This window comes from Pholcus phalangioides, unplaced genomic scaffold (genome assembly GCF_987345545.1).
Source record: "Pholcus phalangioides strain wild (caught in Gottingen) unplaced genomic scaffold, Ppha-v1.0 ptg000007l_1, whole genome shotgun sequence".
Taxonomy (NCBI): Eukaryota; Metazoa; Arthropoda; class Arachnida; order Araneae; family Pholcidae; genus Pholcus; species Pholcus phalangioides.
Genome location: NW_028301600.1, coordinates 24,852,880 through 24,876,241, shown reverse-complemented (window position 1 = coordinate 24,876,241; position 23,362 = coordinate 24,852,880). Strand labels below are relative to the sequence as shown.

The 23,362-nt window shown below is 34.1% G+C and overlaps 1 protein-coding gene across 4 annotated transcripts in view; it reads right to left on the bottom strand.

The window, feature by feature from the left end:
• The window catches only part of Ranbp16 (Ran-binding protein 16), a 164,646-nt gene that overhangs the window by 71,024 nt on the left and 70,260 nt on the right, over window positions 1-23,362 (bottom strand). For all 4 annotated transcript variants that reach the window (XR_016192796.1, XR_016192795.1, XM_089232902.1 and 1 more), the window contains exons 13-17: window positions 21,598-21,703; window positions 17,446-17,655; window positions 15,325-15,469; window positions 3,355-3,502; window positions 2,341-2,411 (exon numbers count right to left, since the gene is read on the bottom strand). Coding sequence is in view for 2 of the 4 variants with exons in the window: in XM_089232902.1 (XP_089089028.1) it covers window positions 2,341-2,411; window positions 3,355-3,502; window positions 15,325-15,469; window positions 17,446-17,655; window positions 21,598-21,703 (680 nt within the window). In the remaining 2 variants the exon portion in view is untranslated. The remainder of the gene's footprint in view (window positions 1-2,340; window positions 2,412-3,354; window positions 3,503-15,324; window positions 15,470-17,445; window positions 17,656-21,597; window positions 21,704-23,362) is intronic.

Sequence of the window (23,362 nt, the reverse complement as noted above, 5' to 3'; positions counted from 1 at the left end):
AATTTTGTAGATTAATTTAGTGGATTCACATTTGCCTGCTTGCAAAAAGTGAATGACTTTCTCACAAAACAAGGGGAAAAAAAAGAAAAAAAAAGAGTAAAAAAAAATCACAGCATTTTTTGTGTCCAGTTTATTTATATGTGAGTATCATGTATGTGTCTGTTTCCATAAATAAATATGTGTGTTTAGTTTATTTCTAAATATTGTAGTTTAATAATTAAATATTATTAAATCAGAATAACTTATCTTAATACAATATTTGCAAATATTGTGCTGTTATTTTAATATAAATCTTTCTTTTCCAACTCTGAAATTGGAATTTTGGACAAGTCAAACTAAAGATAACTCAGTTTTTCGTTGACCGCTGCACATTCCACTTATACATATTTGACTGTATATGATTTTTTTTAATCCATACCAGTGCCACTGTGAATCAAACTGGTATTTAATTTCTGAAAATGATACAATGCAATCCATAGATTCACTTTAAAAGAAGTCTAATTTACCAATCTAAATTTACTTTCATTGCTAAATATTGCACTCTCACTCTCCCTAAGCAATCTAAAACCAACTGTATACTCTGTCAATCAATTCAATGTAAGAGAAAAAAAAAATTCAATGCCGCCCCCAGGTTGTTAAACTGAACTCTGTTAAACTGTTACTCTGAATAAAATTATTGAAAATATTCCTTAATGGTTCTTACAGACAATGCCATTATCAATCTTGCAAAGAAACTCATAAACACTGAAGAATAAGCATACAAAATAAAACTAATACAAATAGAATTCAGTTAAATTAGGCATTACATACATTTGCTAATAAAAATCAATCTAGATTCTACGGTTGATTTTCCCCATTCAAAAACTTTTGCTTTTTCAATAATATCTTCTGATTCATTAAAAGCAAGTCCTTACATCATGGATTTAAACATAGGCGTTTATTATTTAACCTGCTTCAAAGACCAAAGATCTCGTCTTCTATCATGCATGAGAAACCTCTCAGCATCAACTGAACTGACTTCTTGTGTTGTCATTAAGACATTTTACTGTTACATATTTCACACTTGAATATAGGTGAGCTATGTCTGAGCTTATGTTGTTGAAATGTAAGTGTGCATAAGTGTTTAGCATTGTGCATAAGTGTTTAGCATTGTGCATTTTGAGTTTAAATGATGTCATCTATCTTGTGATTGCCAATAAATGGATATGATATTGAATGCATAATTGTGTTGTAGCCTGCTTATCACTGTGGTAATGTTTTTTATGAAGAGATAGCTAACTCAAGTTGGAAAACCATGGGGAGACTTGTATTCAGCCAACCACCACTGAGTGGTTGTGGGTGTCAATCCCAGACTCTTACCAGGTGAAACTATCTCAACCAGAAACTGCAAAAAATAATAACCACATGACCTCAAAGGGGTTACTTAGCAAAAATGCTGATATTTTAGCTAGTTTTCACAGATTGTGGTTACTCTCATGATCTCGGAAACTTTGACTATATCAATAAGTGAATAGATTTTATATGATTCTTCGCAAAGGTTCATATGCAATCTAGTCACAAAGGAATGAATGGACACTGCAGACATGCTGGATTTCAACAGAGACAGCCTCAGAAGTGCCATAATTTATGGTATATAGCACCTCCCAAGCTAGAAATATGCTCACTAAAACTAAGGAATTTACATAGTTCATACTTTTGTATAGCCTGTGTTTGCAGATTTGTACCATTTGTTCCCTGTAACTCTTTCATAGAGAAATTTGAGGATAGATATGAGATAAAATACTGGTTAAAGATATAACATTTCTAAAAAAACTGTTCTGAGGTAATGTTGCTAAGGATGAATAAAAATTAAATCTTTTTAGACTGAAATTTTTGTCCTGTTTCCAAACAAAGAAAATATCTTTGTGTTACCTGCAGAGTGGTAAAAATTTTTTCCTTTGACAGCCCATAGGTTATACACAGGAAATTATGATGGAATTTTCTATGTACTTTAAAGCAGTTCTACTAATTTTGAAGATCACGAATGGCACAACTATGGTAGATGGTCGAAAGAATGAGAAAAAAATCCTAGGGAAGTATGGAGGAGAAAAAATAAAAGATCATGTCCATGGGACATGCAAACAAAATGTTTATACATCCTTTTCCAATTTTGGATACTTGACATGCTATAGGGCATCAGTGTCACTAGGCTATGTAAATTTTCAAATTCATACACATCTTTCAAAACTTTTGACATAAGATTTATTTTCTATAATTTCATTCAAGTGATATATACTTTCAATTGGTTTTTTCACCCCTAGTTTACAGGGATCTATTTTAAGGTAAACAACAATAGAATACCTGTGCATTTATGTTATATATAACAGAATCACCAGCAGACTTCATGGCATTTCCAACGCTTTCCAGTGATGCTATAAAATTTTAACATGTTGTTAAATTTATCTTTGCAATTGTAATGTTAAAAATTTATTTTTATGAATACAGTAGGCAGTATACTACCCATATTAGAAATTGTTTGAAAACTTCAAATTTTTCTCAATTTAAAATTTTGAAAAAATTTCTAAAAAATTATGAATCATAAAGCAATTGAACATGAAATTATTATAAAAAAAAATAGGTAGAATTGAGCAAAAAGAATAATTCTTCACACAAGGCTGAATGTTGGCAGAGTGGCATGAAGCAAGTCATCAGCATTCATGATACCTGTTAATCAGAGATACTTGCACCAATAAATAGTTTGTGGTTGTAGCAAAAGTAGACTAGAGTGAATGGAACATGTAGAAACCAGAAAGTAAAAAAAAAAAAAATTACCATTTGCTAGATGAAAAAAATCTACAACAAATTTTGGTTAATTATTTTTTATAGAGAGCAACAGTGACACATATATGCACAATATTTTTTTGCTTCCATATGTAATTCATAACGTAAACAGTAAAGCCCTCGTTATTCTTTGTATTAGAAGTATGTTGTTGAAACTTTTGAGAGAGAGAACAATTGAATAACATTTCAATCTAAAAACTAAAAAGATCCAATACTATAATACATTCAATATTATCAATAGTATATTTGCCAGTGTAACGTGAAGTTTTTTTAGGAACATACAATTTGACAAGAAACAATTCATGTTATGCACATTTTTTTTTTCATCATTTATAGAATTATTTGCCAATCACTTGAATTTTATTAACATTGTCTCACATTATTGTAACTCTACATAGAATAACTCTACATGGGAGAAAAAACTAAACATATGACATGAAGTCACTAGAAAATGTATTGAAAAATATTTTTACTTTCAATATATACCATACTACAAATTAGTACAGAACAATCTCATGTGAATGAAAACCTTACCTGTCAGAGGTAACATGAATTGCTCAAACTTGTCTTCATCTTCACCCAAACCAATCAACAGTAGCCGTCCTAAAGATGTATAAAAGGTGGTTCGGTACCTCATATCTGAAGGGGGTAGATTACTGCTCAGGAAAGGAAAGTTGTCACTCTGGAATTCACAATGCAATCAGTTAAATTTTGAATAATGTTCCTTAATAAAAATTATAGAGCAAGAAAAGAACTGTTTAATTTAAAATAAAATGTTGAATGCTCCACAAGATAAATTCAGAAAACCTCAGAACAACTCTTGTGGAACCCAAAGAAAGAGAAAGGTTTTATGAAGCAGCAATTACAAAACCTATAGTGCCGAGTGGCATGGTGATAAGATACTAGTCTACCACCATGAAGGTTGGTGTCACTGTCCCGGGTTCGAATCCGAGGGAGATTATAGTTGAGATATTTTCCTTAACAAGCTTGAGGCGACCACTGATATACAGCACCTTCATTTCCAACCCATCTCATTAATGACAGTAAATTGCATTATAGCGATATAGCCAGAGTTGGTGTTTGGTGAAGTAGTTAGAAACCTATGTTCTATGTGATTCTGGTAAAAAAAGCATGCTATGCATTCCACATTCTCTAGTTTCTTCATAGTGCCACTAGGAAAGCTGTGTAGAAGTGAACATTATTTGCTACAATGGCAAATGTATCCAGGGGCAGATCTAGAGCTCACTGTTGCGAGGGGTAATTTTACAAATTGTTGTCAATAGAAAGACCATATCTCATTTTTCTCTTTTCTCATTTTTTTAGTAAAAGTATTCTTGAATTTGTTATTTAATCAAAAACGTTGATACAGGTAATTTTCAATAGCTTTAATGAATGCAATATTATCATTTAAAAAATCTGAAAATTTCACGAGAGAGAGAGAATTATTGCATTTCCGCTTGGGGGACTTCATAGAACTGCACCTGAATGTATCACTGTTTTCAGCTGCATGAAGATGAACAATAGGTCTAGGACATTGCTCCACCCCTTCTATAAAAAAAAATTCTCATTGCCCACCAACTCAACTGAATCATGAAATCTAGAATCCTATACTAAACCCATAGCTTCTATCCCCCCACCACTGGGGGGAAACACTGTTCTAGGATGTCTTAATATCTCTGAGCAATATTTCCTGTAAGCTGTGCACAGCAGGGCATGGCGAGAGTATTTCCATACGCGCGGAATCCTGAAATTCACCAATGGTAAATATGACAAACTAGCTGTTACCCGTGAATTCGCTTGCATGAATTTGTTTATCTGAAAATCACTTGGCGATGATTCCACCATATAACATTTACACCGCTCACGACCCCCCTTGGGAGGTGAATTTTCAGAAATCCTGTCTTAGTCATTATGAAATATAAAACTGACTAAATTTCATATTTACGGCTTCAATGATTTTGGCCCCACATAGGGGGTTAAATTCTAAAAAAAGCCTTCTCAGTGCGTCTCTACAATACAAAAATACTGACATATTTCATATTTATAGCTTCCGCGGTTTTGGCTCTGAGTGATTTCTATATATTACTATTGAAAACCTCCACCTTCAGGATCAAATTTTGAAAAAGAAAAACCTTAGTTGGTCATTACATGATAAAATAAAACAACCGAATTTCATGAATTTCTCTATGTTATCTTTGAACCCAACTTATGTGATACCTCCCCGTAAAGCCCTGTTTACATACAAATACAAAAAACAATGCCACAACAGGCAAAATGCCCAACAAGGTGGCTGATAAGATACATGAATGTCATATATTACAAAAATACAGCAACCCAATTAAGAATGCAATCACAAACAATATATAAACATGATAAAATATTATACAATGCCCATAAAGAATATTTATGGTTGTCTTATTCTAAGCTTTTTTGACCAACGCTGGACAATATTTTGAAAACCTAAGCCGCTCGTCAATGAGAATTCCTAAATCACCCTAGTTGCATCCAGGATAGTGAGGCCATTCAACTCGTAAGAGAACCGTGGGTTGCTCAAATTAAAACGAGCGACCATGCACTTATCAACGCAAAATGTCGTGCTCCATTCATTTGCCCATGCTCTAATCCTGTTCAAGTTGGTCTGGAGCAACTTCCTATTGCTTTGATTCTCGACTACCTCCATTAGCTTCACGTCATCTGCAAATTTGCTAGCAATCCCATCGATACCCTGATTGAGTTTATTGATAAAAAAAAGAAAAAGTATGGGACAAGGACACTTTCTTGAAGAACTCCACTTGTGACGTCTGTCCAACCAGAGAATTCCCTGTTCACCATAACTCATTGTGCCCTATCTCTTAACCACGATTCTATCCAATTCAGCAAGTTGCCAACAATCCCAATCTAGTGTAAAAACGTTTCAAGAGTTTACTATGTTGAACCTGATCAAATGCCTTCTAGAAATGTGCCCTTACCCAAAGCCTTCGTCACATGATCATAGAAGCAAAGGAGGTTAGTCAGACATGACTTCCCCTTCCTGAGCCCATGCTGATTATCTGACCATACATAATATATATATATTCTCGTCTATCCACTTCACCAACTGCCTTTTGATAATAATTTCCAAAATTTTCGAGAGAGAGAGCTCATAACTCACTGGACAATAATTGGACACAGATTCTCTCCTACCCTTTTTAAATATCGGAATATAATTATAGCAAGCTTCCAATCCCTTGGGACGATACTCTCAGCAACACTACTCCTGCAGATCTGTGCGACTGGTCCCAACAATTCATTAGCACATTCCCTGAGGACCCTGGGATAGATATCACCTGCTCCTGGTGCTTTGCTTGCACATACATTTCTTAGATTTAGGACCTCCATGTCTTCCACTTGAATATCGTTTTGGATTTTATTACCCCATGGAACACCCGTACATTGCATATTATCTCTATTAAAAACCGACTTGAAAAATTCATTGAAAGCACTACACATCCCGACATTGCTCTCTACCCTAGACCCTCCTATTGAGAGGGGCCCTTACATCCATTATTGACGTATCTAAAAAATGTTTTTGGGTTAGAGCCAATGTTATCTACCATCCTACATTCAACTTCCTTTTTACTATCGCTTTCTTCAATGCTCTTCTTTTATCAGTAAACAATGATAGGCACCTCGTTCCCCTTTTATACTCTCAGAAAGCTCTTTTCTTTTTAAGATAAAGTTTACACACGCTATCCGTGAACCATAGGGAGCACGATGTACAGACATTTTTTTCTAACAAAAGGGTATGACATTGTGCAAAACAGAGGACAGCTTCGTACTAAATTCTTCCCGTTGACTTATCACCCCGACTGATTCCAACTAGTCTTTGAAAACTTCCGCTAACCTCTCTTTCAAAACATCAAAGTTAGTTTTCCGAAAACAAGGAACCAGTCTTTTGTTATCAACCTTACCCGAAGAAAAGTTAAAATGAAAACTGACGACATAATGTGTGATCACTAGAAGAAAACTCGTCTTCCCAAAGCATGTTCAACAAGATCCTCAGAACTGGTAAGAACTAAATCCAAAATAGCAGTACTCCTAGTGGCTTCCGATACATGCTGATACAAAAATTATTGAGCACCAATGTGAAAGTCTCTTTCACATTGATCTCTAACTGAAAGGTTCTCCCAATCAATACCTGGGTAATTGAAATCCTCTAGTATGACAACCCTCTTACGCTTACACATGTAGGAAATTTCATCATGAAATTTTTCAATGTAATTTGGATCCCTATTCGGTGGATTGAAACAAACCCCAAAAATAAGTTTATGGCATCTTTTGTTTTCAAGCTCAACCACCATAGTTTCAATATCCCTTCTCTGCATGTTACACTCTCTAACCTTCAAACATGATTTCACGTATATCAACACTCCGCCCACTTTCCTATTTCTCAAAAAAGTATTGCATCTTGAGATTTGTAAGAAAGATTCATCCCTATCATTTGCCCAAGATTCTGTAATGGCTATAAGATCCAGGCCCTCCACAACTCTAGCATAGTTTCTAAAAAATCTTTATTACCCAAGCTCCTGGCATTAATTAGCACACATTGTAATTTGTCCTGTGATTTAGTGTCGATCGAGAAGCCATTCAAGTTGGAGGAGGGTAATTCCCCATCAATACTGTTGCTATTATCCTTAACTCATGCCTGTGAAATCTGGGACCCATACCCTCTCAAACATTGACAAATTAGAATCTATTCAAAATAAATCTGCCCGCTTCATTGTTAATTGGTGGTCATTCTCTGCCTCCGTTACTGAACTCAAGCACCAACTACTCAATATGCAACTGTTTTTCACCCGTAGATATATCTCTTGATTAACTTTACTTTACAAAATCCTTCATGGCCATTTTCATATCAACAATTAGTTTTCTACCTCCAGTTTCATACTTTTCAGAAAGAATTAACCATTCAAAAAAATTGAAACCCATCCACAGATTGTTTCAAATTTGGTTTCTTTCCTTGAACAATAATTGACTGGAACAACCTCTCGTCAAACATTATTGATTGTACAACAGTTTCTGATTTCCTTTGTAACATTAATCATCTCTGTCAAACTTCACCACTGCATTCCCTTGTATAGGCCTCGGCCAAGCAATATTGTATAAATAAATAAACTAACCCGCATTCCCATCCACGTGGTCTGGGAGTAAAAACTTGACTTAACATGTTCAAGATTGGGGGTTGCTTTGGTGATTTACTTGCATGGCAACTTTTTTTTTCTCATGGGGGAAAAAAGGAGGGACAGAGATCCATCAAAAGAGTCTCATCTTTGTTGCAGAATAATGGTGGGTGACTCGGACCTCCTCTCTCCTAATCCTTTGTGCCTTGAAAACTACTGTTCAAACCTCATGACCAGTGAGAACTTCCTAAAAGAAGGGAATACCGGCATAAACTAAATGCCATGTAAACTGGTTATAGCAAAAATCTGTTACTGGTAACTTCCCAGGATATTTTATTTCCAAAGTAAACAAGGCTTTAGGGGATCGAATTTCAAAAACCCCCTTCTTAGTCTTTCCACCATGAAATAAAGCATCTGATAAATTTCATGAACATAGCTTCAGCAGTTTCAGCTCAGTATGATTTACCTATGTTACCTTTGAACCCCCTTAGGGGTCGAATTTCGAGAAATTCCTTTTTAGTGAGTCTTTACTTCATGAAACAAAACTTTTGACAAAATTTGATATTTATAGCCTCAGTGGTTTGGTTCAGCGATGATGAATCAGTCAGTTAGGACATGTTATTTTATATATATAAATAGCCTTGCTGTGCACAGAAAAAAAATAAAAAACAAAGGCTGAAAAAACAATACATGGCCTGGCTTAGTTTCTTTGGAAAGATAAACTTGTGATATAGAAGTACTACATCTTGTTCAGCACGAAAGAATAGACATTTAGCTCTCTAGCACCATCCACATGCGGTTGACCTACTTTAAGTCTGGCTATGGCTTTATAACAAACTGTACTGCCTTTGTTGAGTTTAGGTAATTTTTGGCAAATCAGATAGAGATATATTTTACAGCTGCATGTACTAGGAACTCACTGCTAAAAAGCTGTTTTTAAAATCTATCGCAGCATTCTTCAACCTATGATCTGCAGATCAGAGATAGTCAGCAATGATGGGACAGGTGATCCACAGGCAGACTTAATAATTAAATTCTAATTTAATGAAAAATAGTTCAATTGCTTATCCAAATTTTGTTGCACTTCAGTGCACCAAGATTGTATTTGTATAGGTGCTAGGGGATAGTAGTCTGGAATAAAACTTTTGCACAAAAAGTGTTCCTTGACCTAAAACGTTTAGGATCCACTAAAATAGACTAATACTCTCTCAATATACTAAGCTCTAATTCTAGGGATTTTTAGAAAAAATCTACTGGAAATGCAAGCAAAGGAGACAAAGACTGTGTTATTATCCAGGGTCATGATATTTTCATAGACGTTGTGAAAAAAGTTAACTAATATTATTTTCTATGAGAATCTTTCAGCTATGGGACCACCTATTAGCATTATAGTAAAGGTGTCATTACAACAAAGTTTGACTGTATTTGATCTTTCTTACTTCGTGCCAGTGATTCAACATGGTTTTCTCTAAGGTTATGTTAAGAGGGTGATTTTTCATTCACAGTTAACAAGCAGTTCTCAACCTGTTTTGGGATGCAGAGCTCTTTTCAGAACCTAATTTCTATGGTGGAGGCCCACAGGACTCTTTTTAAAATCTATTTATCAAATTTGCTGATTTATTTTATTTTCCTCAAGCGGTCTGGAAGCTCCTGGAAAGTACACACACAGTCCCAAGGGCTCACCAGAGCACCACTTGAGAACAGCTGCTCTAAACCAACAACCTTTTACTCATCACACAGAAAAGCATCAATGTCAGCTGGAGAATTTTTTAATTATAGTAACTACTCATTGCAATGCTTTCCCTCTTTTACCTATTTTAGGTGAATCTATACAAAATCATAGTTGAACAATTCATTGAACCAATTCTGTACAGGTGAAAGAAGATAAGAAATTTATATTTTAACAACATTGTTCACAGTCATGAGTTAATTCATGTTTTTATACTCATACATAGCGGGGAGCGACAAGTGAGCTTTTCCTAAAATACTAGTATACTATGCGTTAATCAGAGCAATCACTCCCACATAGTCACAAACCTATTTAATTATTGAATTTCGAAACACTCAATAGAGTGGCTGATATTGTCTGCAATATTTGCTGACACGCCTGATATTTCATTTAGAAATGTGGACTGCAATATAATAATGCAATCATAACCCAGATAATATTTCTCATTAATCATAATGATATACAGTGGAATCTTGATAACTCGACACGTGGATAACTTGACTATCTGGAAAACTCTGCATCTATTATTCCCTTGGTTGGCACAATACTAATTTCAATGTAGGGAAAACTCTCTAACTCAACACATGTTTGGCTTAACTCCGCTTAAGTCAACTACGATTTTTGTCCTTTACAACTGGTTTTTACAATTGGCCTTATGTTACCAGTTCTAAGAATTTTTTGACATTGTTCATGGGCATTTGGACCATCCTTTGTTTCTTTGTTCTCTATGATGGGTCCCTTTTTCGCATTGTCAACATCCAATAGGGATAAAAATCTTATCTATTGGGAGTTTTGATATTGTCTGTTGGGAAGAATGTTTTCGGTGGAACTCTCAGTTTTATGATTTCTTGGAAAAAAAGAAAAAGCCTGGTTAGATGCTGAATATGTCATTTGGTTTTAAGCGTGGGTATCGACGGCCGTAAATACAATCGCTCCACACAAAGTTCATACTTTAAAATCAAAAGTTGAAATTTTTAAAAAACTAGAATCTGGTAAAACTCAGAGTGAACTCGCCAAAGAATATGGAGTTGCACGGAACACTATTTCAACATTTGCTAAAAATAAAGAAAAAATTTTGTCAGCATTTGAATCTTCTTATGAACCAAGCAGAAAAGGCATAAGAAAATCAGACTTCAGTGACATAGAAGAAGCAACTCTTTTATGGTTCAAATCCGCTCGATCTTACTCAATCCCATTATCAGGACCAATAATTCAAGGGAAAGCAAGATTTTTCAAAAAGTATCAACAAAGGTGATTTTACTGTGAGCAGTGGATGGTTGACCTGATTCAAAGAGCGCAATGGCAATGTTTTTAGGAAAGTTTGTGGAGGGAGCATATCTGCATCTCAAAAAACTGTTGAAAATTGGAAGAATGATATTCTCAAACCGATGGTAGAAGGGTATAAAGATGCAGATATGTTTAATTGCGATGAGACAGGTTTATTTTTTTGCCTTTTGCCTAACCAAACACTTGCCTTCAAAGGCAAAAAAAGTGAAGGAGGCAAAAAACACAAAGATCGTTTGACAGTTGATTATTTTGGCTGCAAATTCAGATGGTTCTGAAAAATTGAAACCTTTAGTTATCAGAAAAACCCAGAGTGCTTTAAAAATGTTAAAACTCTTCCTGTGGACTATGATGGCAACAAAAAGACATCAGCGATTTTCGAACAATGGTTGAAGAAGTTAGATAGAAAATTTTCAAGTGAGAAAAGTTTTATTTATTTTTTGGACAATTGCATCACTCATCCAAAAATAATGGACCTTTCTGCAATCAAATTATGCTTTTTACCACCTAATTCAACAGCAATTTCACAACCACTGGATCAAGGAATTATCCTAAGTATGAAAACTTTTTACAGAAAATTACAGACCAAAAAAATTTGTGAATTTGTGGATGTTGGAATGGACGCAAAAATTTGTTTCAGATGCTGTTGAAATGATTGATTCTGCGTGGAAGTCAGTCACGGGTGCCTGATTCGGAACTGCTTTCGTCATGTTGGTTCTTGTTCTGAGTCTTTGGAAAACAATAATTTATGCCAAGATTCCTCTCAAATTTGGAAAAAGCATAAATAATGCTACAGGTGATTTTATCAAGGATGAATTTGTGAACATTGACTTTGATCTTGTAACTTCAGGACTTTTAGATGACGACGATATTCTAGAATCAATCAATCAAAGAGGAAGTGCTTCATGTTCCAAAAAAATATAATCAGAAAGTTCAGATGAAGATGTTGTATGAATGCGTTCAGCACCATCTCGCCATGATGCATTAAGCATTAAAGCTGTAGATGTGACACATCGATTCCTACTCACTCAGGAAAAAGTCTAGCAATTGCGGGATAAACTGAACAGTACAGAAGAATTTTTGTTTTCTCTGCGGAAAGAAAAACAAACAAATATACTTGATTATTTTTCATGAGGTAAATTTTTTTATATGTTTTGATTCTATTATGAAAGAACCCCAAATTAAAATTAATGAGCGAATTAGCATTTTATTTAATGGCATTGTTTGAATGTATATAATTACGTACACAAAAACGATTGAACAAAAATTTAGAGCGAAACCCTGCTAACTCGACATCTGCTTAAGTCACATTTTTGTCAATACTTTTGGGGTATTCCTTGGTCAACCAACTTCCCACCTTTCTCAAGCTTTTTAATAATGTCATTATTTTCAACGAGAATTAATGTTTCCAACTGCTAGGACATAACACACACAAGAGAACCAACAGAGAAGCAGACAAGACACTAGACACTATCTATGAGAATTAATTTGAAACAAAGACTGAACTGTATAGACATGATAGGCGGGCTGCAATACAGAATGTTGTTCGGTATTGTTTTTCTCTAAGCAGCAGATGTATGCAGAGACATGTGATGACATTTCCCATTTCTTCAAATCTGCAAAGAGTCAACATCCCTCAGATATTTTTTTCGGGCACATAGTATATAGTCCCTTGAGGCTACATAAAGCAAACATTTTTTCATTATTATTTTTTTAACTATTAATATATATATTTTTTAATTTGTCTTCATGGATTTTATCTTTCCCACGTATTTGCAAAATATGTTTTTCCCCACTGGTGGTCTGACGAGAGCATAAAAGAACTGGCAAGAAAACACCAGGTTACTGGAGGCCGGAGTAATGCACGGCCAGATTATTGAATCCACTGTAATAGGTTATTATCACTTTAATATAACTGAAGTTTTTAAAAGAGTAAAAACTGAATTTTAATTTTATGATTCAAATAAATCTTTTTTTTTTTTTGCAAAACCAAGTGATAATATTGGTGTACCAAGGATGCAGTCAGAGAAAGCTGTTCTTTTTCTAGATTTTGTGCATGGAAAAGATGACAGAAAATATAAGGGATGACATAAAAATATAAATAAATAATTTTTATTTTACCGTACTAATTATTTTCTAACTATTTATTTTCACTATCTAAGCTATCCAGATGAGTTAGTGACACAGTGAAAAAAAGTGTGCGAGGTGGTGGGTTATGTGACATAGTCAGCTCACTTCTCTTTCACATACATGCAGGTGGTAAAGATAAATTCCTAAAATGTCCAGACTCTTCAGTTAGGTTTTTAAGAGTCATACTTTATGCACTGTAATGGCTGAGTTTTGCCAACATTCGGCATAAAGGCTGTTACGCTGAGTATGTGCGAAAGGATGATTTCGGGACCAGAAGAAGAAAAAAGTAGTAGTTGTGAATTCATGATTATGTGCCAACATCTCTTTATGTGTTGTTTCTACTTCTGTAAATAAAGTAATGTTGTGTTTTTGACTGTTGATATTTAAATTTTGCCTGTCATTAATGGAGTCAGATTTGGATCACCATCAACTAGGGTTGGTCCAGGTAATTGATTAATTGGATTGGTTAATCGCAGTTGAAATTTTTAGTTGAGTTAATTTGATCAATCCAATTAAAATTTGATTAATTTTTTTTTTAAGTTCATAATTTATTTAGATTTGTTTGGCAAAACTTATTAGACGTCTTAAATTATATTCCTAGGTATAACATTTCAGATAAGTGAACATATTTAAAAGCATTTGAATCAATATTTGAATCAAATATTTTGACATGGGAAAAATACAAGTTGATTCAATGAAAACTGATGATTTCAGTTTTAAATTGGGTTTGATGACAGTTTTAGGCTGGGCGCACACTGGTTCGACATGCAAGACAAGACAGCTTTAGACAAGCTTAGTCATTTTTGTTCACATGGAATTGTATGACACAACATTTCAATTTGTCTGACTTACCAGTGTGCTTAGCGTCGTCAACAATGACTAAGCTTGTTTAAAGCTGTCTTTTCTAGTCGTGTCTAACTGGTGTGGGCCCAGCTTTAGAAGACAAAACCAAAATTTGCCTTTTCTGTGATACACTACTATTTGGGAAAAATTTATAGAGAAAAATTAGCAGTATGAAGATCAAAAATTATTTTGAAACATGGGACTAACCTAAAATGACTGATTTTCTAAAAACCAACAAAATTATAGTGAAGACTTTTTTTTTCGTGCTTGAAAATTGACTCAACAATAATTGTGTCCACCAGTATGGATCAACAACAATCCCTTGAATGTATTTTCTTTGTGCAATATACGTTTTCTTAATGTGATATATAAAATAGGAAGAAATTCAATATTCAATTCAACAAAATTCAATATTCAATTCAACAAAATTCAATATTCAATTCAACGAAATTCAATATTCAATTCAACAAAATTCAATATTCAATTCAACGAAATTCAATATTCAATTCAACAAAAGTCAATATTCAATTCAACAAAATTCAATATTCAATTCAACAAAATTCAATATTCAATTCAACAAAATTCAACATTCAATTCAACAAAATTCAATATTAGAAATATAAAATTTAAGAAATTCCAAAATCTGACAAAAATGTTTAGCATTACGTCATGTGTGCAGCCTTAATTGCTTTAATTGTTTAATATATTCCAAAATTAATTTACATCTAGTGAATTAGGTGAGCGAAATGAATAAAATATATTTTTTGGGCATCAATTAATAAAAAAAAGTTTCCTAATAAGTTTGTTATAAAGTAATAAATGGCATTTGAAAATATTTGATTAATCAGTCGATTAATTGATTAAAATTTTTTGATTAACCAAATAAAAATTTTAATCAATTCCCAGCCCTTACCATCAACCCAGTCAGCCAAACTAGCCATTCAAGTCTGAGACATTTTCCTTTTTAATTGCATTTTCTTTTAGCTTAACGATTCATCTTACACAAAATGGTGTAAAATCTTATTGAAAGAGTAGTTGTCTATCTGGAAAATGATTGAGGTGGAAATAAATTAATCTGGCTCGAGTGGCAGTCTCATTGGATTCATTTTGATTGGCAGAAAAATGTAGGTCACGGTACGGTTGTTTCATGTTAGCACGCATCCATATCAACTAAAATTTGCATTCATTAGCCAAGGCAGAAAAAACGTTTAAAAAATCTTTGTTCGCTGAAAAATTTGTAAGCCAAAGCATTCGTTGGCTGAGGTGTCATTGTACAAACAAAAAGGAGTACAATTTACATAAATATTACAAAAAAAAAGTAATAAAACAAAAAACAAGTATGAAATAAGAAAAACTCACATTGTGATTATTCAACATAAACTGGATTTCTTCCAATTTCACAAGTTTCCTCACACAACTGTAACCAATTGAAAGATCATTTAGCAACTGCAATGTCTTGTTTATGATTTGTTCGCTGGTACTCCAATATTTCAGGTTTGTAATTCTAGAAATAAAAATATTTTTAGAATGAGCTCTGAGGAAATTTTAAAATAACAGAATATGGTTGACTTGGATATAACTGTAAAATCCATCACTAATTATGAAAACAATTATAGTTACTGATCACAGATACAGCAGGCACAGTTAAAAAAATTGCAGGTGGCTGTGTTTAAAAACACTGGCAAAGTGGTCACATGAATATGTCTATTTTGTATTCCTTTCACTGGATGATTTGGGGTTGTCAAACAAAATATTTCCTCTATTTATTTAATCAATCTGTAGACATTTGATTTGGATAACATAAATAACCAAAAATTCATTCAATATTATACATTTTCAGCCGTCATAGGAACCTCTTTAATTATTTGCTAGAACAACACTCAAGCTAAAGTATCTGGAGAGGCAAGCAAACTTGTCATCCTCTATCTTTGAGCAGCAAAACCAGTTTTTTGTTCAAACCGATGTCTAATCATTAAAAAAAAGATTAGGGAACATCGATTAGCTATATCAATAATTTTGATGTCACTCGCTCAAAGATGGTGAATAAGTGACCCAGGGGTTTCAAGCAGCCCTAGCACAGACTACTTATATTTCTCTACAATTGAGGTTAATGAACCACTTTAAATACATCCAATTTGCTACACAATAAAACTTCAACAATGATACTCTGTGGACCAAGAAAAAATATTGTTGCAGAGGGGATTATTGTTATATCAAGAGGCAGCAGTTTAACATTAGAGTACGGACATTTCAAAACAATGCGTGAAAAAATATTGCTCCAGAGAGATTTATCGTTATATATCGAGTATCCTTGTAGCAAGGTTTCGTTGCATTAAAAACTTGAAATAATAATTTATACTCATTTAATATTTATTTTTTAACATAATCTAAAACTCTTATTCATCATTATAAGATCAAAATTTGGAGACTGAAATCAAAATTTTGTAAAAAATTAAATTGTACACTTAGTCTGTGCACATGGTGTTCCATTCTAAACTCCTGATGTACCAATAGTGATCCACCCAAAAATTGAAAAGGACAAAAATTTATACTTTATTATTAACATAACTGTACAAAAAGAAACACTATCAAAGAAAAAACATCATATTAACCTTTTGACAACTAGTGGGGGGGGGGGGGAATACCAAATGCTAAATTTGCTTTATTTTCTCTCCAATACATACAAACTAGAATCTACTTAAAATAAATCTGCCTGCTCCTTTTTAAATTGTTGGTCATCCTCCACCTCCAATTCTGAACAAGTTTAACTCAATATCCAACTGCTTTCCACCTGTAGACATATCTCTTGATTAACCTTCTTTTTCAAAATCGCCTTTTTCATATCGACACTTCCGGTTTTCTAACTCTAGAGCTTCACACTTTTCCAATAGAATTAACCATTCCCAGCAATTTAAACCTACCTTTGCATCCACAGATTGTTTCAAATTTAGTTTCAAACAATGACCAATTGGATAGATAGATAGATAGAACCGCTCACAGACTCGGACTGATGCAAAGCACCTTACTTCCGTTACCTTAAAAGAGGCAGAGTTGTGTTGGAAAAGTTAACAAAGGTTTATAGTGGTGGTTCCCCTAGCCTCATGCTCGCAAGTTTCAATTGGAACAACCTCCCATCAAAAACATTATTGATTTTTACAACAGTTTCCGATTTCTATTGTAGCATCAATGGTCTCCCTTGTCAAATTTTCACCACCGCATTTCCTTGTATAGGCCTCGACCAAGCAATATTGAATAAATAAATAAAATAAATTAGTGTTCTTAAATGTAAAAAAAAGGTCAATCATTTAAGGTTTAAGAATATTTATACCAGGAGAATGAAATTTTATAAGCCTTGTTCCTAACTTTATGAAATGGTTACTTTTCTTGCCCAGATTCACAGAATAATATACCATACTAAGTTAATCTCATTAAAAAAGAAATCACATTTAAAATACTTGATAAAAAATGTTAAACACATACATCTTTCTGATGAATACGCTCAAGAGCATTATTTCTTCATTTAATCCCAAAACTTCAGATAAACGCTTATATACTTTAGAATTCTTCTGAATCGTATCACCAACATATATTTTTCTGAACTGCTCAAAAAAACTGAGTACTGCCATTTCTAATTTCTCACAACGACGTTGAGGTAAGAGAGAATCCTTCAAGTTCATCAACTGTAAGACCCTGTAAAATAATTATAGCAAATCAATTAACTTGCAATAGCATGATTTTTCATTAAAACTCATCTTTAATATGTCAGTAGAATTAAGAAATATTGATATGAAGACTGCCCTTATGACCTTACATAGCACTGTTTGAAACTTTTGTTCTTCCTATTTAAACAAACAAATTGTACATAGACAAATATTTACATTCAGTTGTTTTGTGTTTATTGCATGTGAAATGTAGAATCAAATACTTATGTAGTCAAGAAAAATTAACACATTGAATCTAAATAAAAATTTTTTATCAAGGTCTATATGTCAAGCTAGCCAAAATCTATCTATAAGCAGAGATAAACTTAAATTGCTGTGGGGAGCAATGATGTCAGTACCATAATATCACGCATACCATAATTTCCTGCATATAATTTATGGCAGCATATAATATGAAGATGCAATTTTCACTGCTTTGAGAAAAATATCATTTTATGGTTCGCAGCAGCATGTGAAACTATATAGGAAGTTCTATGATGTAAGCTGCATTGTTTCAAAGAACTAGGTCATGCTGAAAGATGATTCTATCTGAAATATATATTACTATTATCTAGCACGCTGATATCATGGCAGCAAAGCAGACCATTTTTCAAGTAACTGATTCAATCAAATTTTTAGGCAAAAAACCCTTGGGTATAACTCAATATAAAACAACCATAAAAAATTGGTATTGGCACCTATATAAAATTTTATATGTGTGGTTACTAAATAGAGTCTGAGGACAACTTTTGAAATCCAGAAATCCGGAGATTCTCTCGAGGGGGGTACCCCCCCCCTCCTTGACACTCATAGGCTTAATAAATTAAGAAAAAGTTACATTCTTCCCCCCCCCCCAAGGCACGTTCTGCATTGCCCCTGAGAAGAATATAATTCTATGCCATTCTTTCCATGCAGAATAGAGAAATGACATCTACATACTGTTCATAAAGTATGTGTTTCCTTTCGTGGATGCTATCAGTGATTGATAATCTTGGTTATATGAATTCTTAAAAGCTTTATATTTAGCTGTATACAGCTTAAAGTTATATATTTTCTTTCTGAAGATGTTTAATCGGAAAAAACGATTTAAAAAAATTCAAATTACAAAGCTGCGGACGAAAAACGTGTTTACCGCGCGGCTGTTAATGGAATACAATAACGATTATACAGGAATTTCGGCAACGAAGGTCATGCTCCTGATAAATGATTGCTGATAAATGCTACGAAAACAAAGTCGCGTCTTTGCCAGTTGCTTAAATGCGGTCACAAAGACTTTTTTTTATGGCTGCTCGATGAAAATGACTACGGCTGTTTTCCCTAACGACAACAGTAATTATTGACGCCACGACAACGTGAAATCTAATTTTCTGCCAAAATCCGGAGAAATTTTAACAAATCCGGAGAGCGGAAGGAAGGATGAAAAATCCGGAGTCTCCCGCCTGAATCGGAAGAGTTGGCAGGTCTGTAATATGAAGATGCAATTTTCACTGCTTTGAGAAAAATATCATTTTATGGTTCGCAGCAGCATGTGAAACTATATAGGAAGTTCTATGATGTAAGCTGCATTGTTTCAAAGAACTAGGTCATGCTGAAAGATGATTCTATCTGAAATATATATTACTATTATCTAGCACGCTGATATCATGGCAGCAAAGCAGACCATTTTTCAAGTAACTGATTCAATCAAATTTTTAGGCAAAAAACCCTTGGGTATAACTCAATATAAAACAACCATAAAAAATTGGTATTGGCACCTATATAAAATTTTATATGTGTGGTTACTAAATAGAGTCTGAGGACAACTTTTGAAATCCAGAAATCCGGAGATTCTCTCGAGGGGGGTACCCCCCCCCCTCCTTGACACTCATAGGCTTAATAAATTAAGAAAAAGTTACATTCTTCCCCCCCCCCCAAGGCACGTTCTGCATTGCCCCTGAGAAGAATATAATTCTATGCCATTCTTTCCATGCAGAATAGAGAAATGACATCTACATACTGTTCATAAAGTATGTGTTTCCTTTCGTGGATGCTATCAGTGATTGATAATCTTGGTTATATGAATTCTTAAAAGCTTTATATTTAGCTGTATACAGCTTAAAGTTATATATTTTCTTTCTGAAGATGTTTAATCGGAAAAAACGATTTAAAAAAATTCAAATTACAAAGCTGCGGACGAAAAACGTGTTTACCGCGCGGCTGTTAATGGAATACAATAACGATTATACAGGAATTTCGGCAACGAAGGTCATGCTCCTGATAAATGATTGCTGATAAATGCTACGAAAACAAAGTCGCGTCTTTGCCAGTTGCTTAAATGCGGTCACAAAGACTTTTTTTTATGGCTGCTCGATGAAAATGACTACGGCTGTTTTCCCTAACGACAACAGTAATTATTGACGCCACGACAACGTGAAATCTAATTTTCTGCCAAAATCCGGAGAAATTTTAACAAATCCGGAGAGCGGAAGGAAGGATGAAAAATCCGGAGTCTCCCGCCTGAATCGGGAGAGTTGGCAGGTCTGTAATATGAAGATGCAATTTTCACTGCTTTGAGAAAAATATCATTTTATGGTTCGCAGCAGCATGTGAAACTATATAGGAAGTTCTATGATGTAAGCTGCATTGTTTCAAAGAACTAGGTCATGCTGAAAGATGATTCTATCTGAAATATATATTACTATTATCTAGCACGCTGATATCATGGCAGCAAAGCAGACCATTTTTCAAGTAACTGATTCAATCAAATTTTTAGGCAAAAAACCCTTGGGTATAACTCAATATAAAACCACCATAAAAAATTGGTATTGGCACCTATATAAAATTTTATATGTGTGGTTACTAAATTAGAGTCTGAGGACAACACAAAACTTTTGCAATTAATATTAGTGTCTCCACCAACATAGCAGTCACCATGTCCTGGAAAAGTTGAAAGAAACATTATTTTGAACCTCTTTTTCTCTGAGAAAAAATGTATGGCTTCAAATTCTTTTTTTTTTTTGGTGCCAAGACTTAGTTTGATTTGTCAAGCCCTGGTAAAACGTCTAAAAGCAAGGATCTTCAACTTTTTTTAGCTCAGTTTTATGCCCATCATCAGAAGAAGAGTACTAATATGGCAACTGTGACATAAGTTTAAAGTCAAATCAGTGTAATTCTAATTCTTGAATGCAACTTGAATAAAGCATTGTTGCTCGGGAAAACATATGATCAATCTTTTACACTTTGCAAGCACAAAATCAGGTGTAAGCATCAAAAACAGTGGATGCTTCAGTAAGCAATGTGGTGTTTACAGCAACCAGTTCAGTGATTCTGCTGTCATTATTAAGACACCAACGAATAAGGCAAATAAATGAAAATACAAAAAGTCCTAATGCATTTCAACACCAATGGGAGCCGTCTTCAGAGGAAAATTTAAGCACTAGTCACGCTGACAGAGTTTCCCACTTGGGTTGAATACCAAATCTTAACCCTCAGTTCCTCAGCGGAAAAAAGTATGTCTGTTCACTTCAAACGTTGTAGTCAGAATGAAGCTGTGAGCCTGCATGAGATACTAATGCAGCGTCCTGATTGGATGCTTGCGGAATAGGGCTATCCGATTGGTCTATTCGAATTTTCTTATAATTCCCGCTCGAAATGAATTTAAGCCATGATGTTACAATCGGGGGAGTAGATTTATTATCGTTTTTGTATTTTCGTGTATTTGCCTTATTCGTTGGTGTCTTCTTAATATTCTTGGGCAAAGTTGATCAATTCTTCCACTACTGTCATTAGTAAATTACTTACACACATTGACTCTTTCTGCTTAGAATAACAAAAATACTTTTATGAATTCTAATAAAGTTAAATTAATTTCTTGATGTTTCTTATTTAATAATAACCAATAAGCAAAGAAAGTATTACCATACAAAATGAGGTAAATATATAACATACTCACTGACATATTAGCTCACCATCCATGGTATCATATTCATCAGTAATATTGAAGGAAACCCTTCCACCGATTGCAGCTCCAATTATATAAACTAGCCATGTCAACCGGCCTAAATATGTCAAAATAACATCAATTTCATAAGCTTCATTTTAAGCTGCCAAGTATGAAAGATTTTTTATTTCCTAATATTGAAGGGAAACATATTTACACGACAGATTTAAAAAGAAACACACAGAAAGGAACAAATTCACAAATTTTAATTCTCTAATTTAAGTAAGACAATTTAAAACTAATAAATTAAAGATTAACAGTCAAAGTTACACAATTTTCTGTGAAAAATTCCTATTCCTTGAATTCAAGCATATTAATAAGTGTGTCAAGAAATGGAAAGGATGCTGACGGATCGAGACGAATTGATCAAGTCTTTCAGGCAATAGAATTCAATGAAAACAATCAACAACACTGATTGCCCTGACCTGAGTTCATTTCGAGCAAAAATTAAAAAAAAAAAATCCAAATAGACCAATCAGATAACTCAATTTTGCAAGCAACCAATCAGAATGTTGCTTCTGACTTACAAGCAGGCAATCAGCTTCTTTCTGACTTATATTAACATAATTTTTTCTAAATAGTTGATAAGATTTTGCCATCATAATTTGATGAAAATTGACTATTCGTGATTGAAGACCGTTGTCTATTTGAGTTCGTCAACATTTCTCCAACACTAGTGATTAGCATCTTCAGGAGAAATTGCATGGCTGATACAAAAGTAAAATTTTCTGTAGTCTCAGCTTATATTTATGCCCTTGAGTGACTTGGTCTGCACCTATTGTCTTTCAATTGGTCAGTTGATCACATGACTCGCGACAAATTATAAATGTTTCTTAGGTCGAAAGAACCCGATTGGCCAAGAGACGCAGTTATCTAATTGGCTGTTGTCATTTTGTGGCTGGATGTTGAAGAGGAAGGTTCTCATTCTGCCAAGTGCTAGGGTGAAGGATCTACTCAGTTTTAAAGTTTCTCTTCTATTATAGTTCCTATAGATTTCAATAGCCTCTCTGTAGATGTGTGGAAATAAATATTTAACGTTAGCTATTACCTGAGTTTTGCTGAATTTTACACTGTGGTTGTCAATAAGGGCATGCTCTGCTACTGCAAACTTTTCTGTTTGGCCCATTCTGCAGCATTGCTTGTGCTCTTTTATTCTTGTGGCCACAGATCTTTTTGTGGTTCTAATGTAAACTTGGCTACACATGCATGGTATTCTGTAGATCCTTGGTTTCGATAGAGAGTCATGATGGTCTTTCGCTGATCGCAGTATTTCCCATTTTTCTGGTTGGTTTAAAAATGGTCTCTTTATATGATGTTTTTCAAGACCTTGCTAATTCTTGTTGTAACTCCAGGGGTAAAGGGCAGCACAGCTTTTCCAATTAATTGTGGCTTCTCATTTTAAACTGGTGATTCCTTGATAGAGCATAAGGCTTTTTCAATGTCATCTTTTTTGTATCCATTAGTGCAGAAAACTGATTTCTCTCAAGTGCTCAATCTCTTTATTTAGATCTTTTTTTTTATGCAATCTCCGTGCCCTCTCGATTTTGATAAAGATATTGTTATTCTGTCAGCAGACAAGGAGAATGCCACGGTAATAATGAAGATAGACGAATGCAACCACAAGATGACAGAATCTATCAGCTGCCAGTCATGGGATCAACTGACCAATCAGAAAACAATAGTGCAGGCTAAGCCACTCGAGGGCATAAATATAACA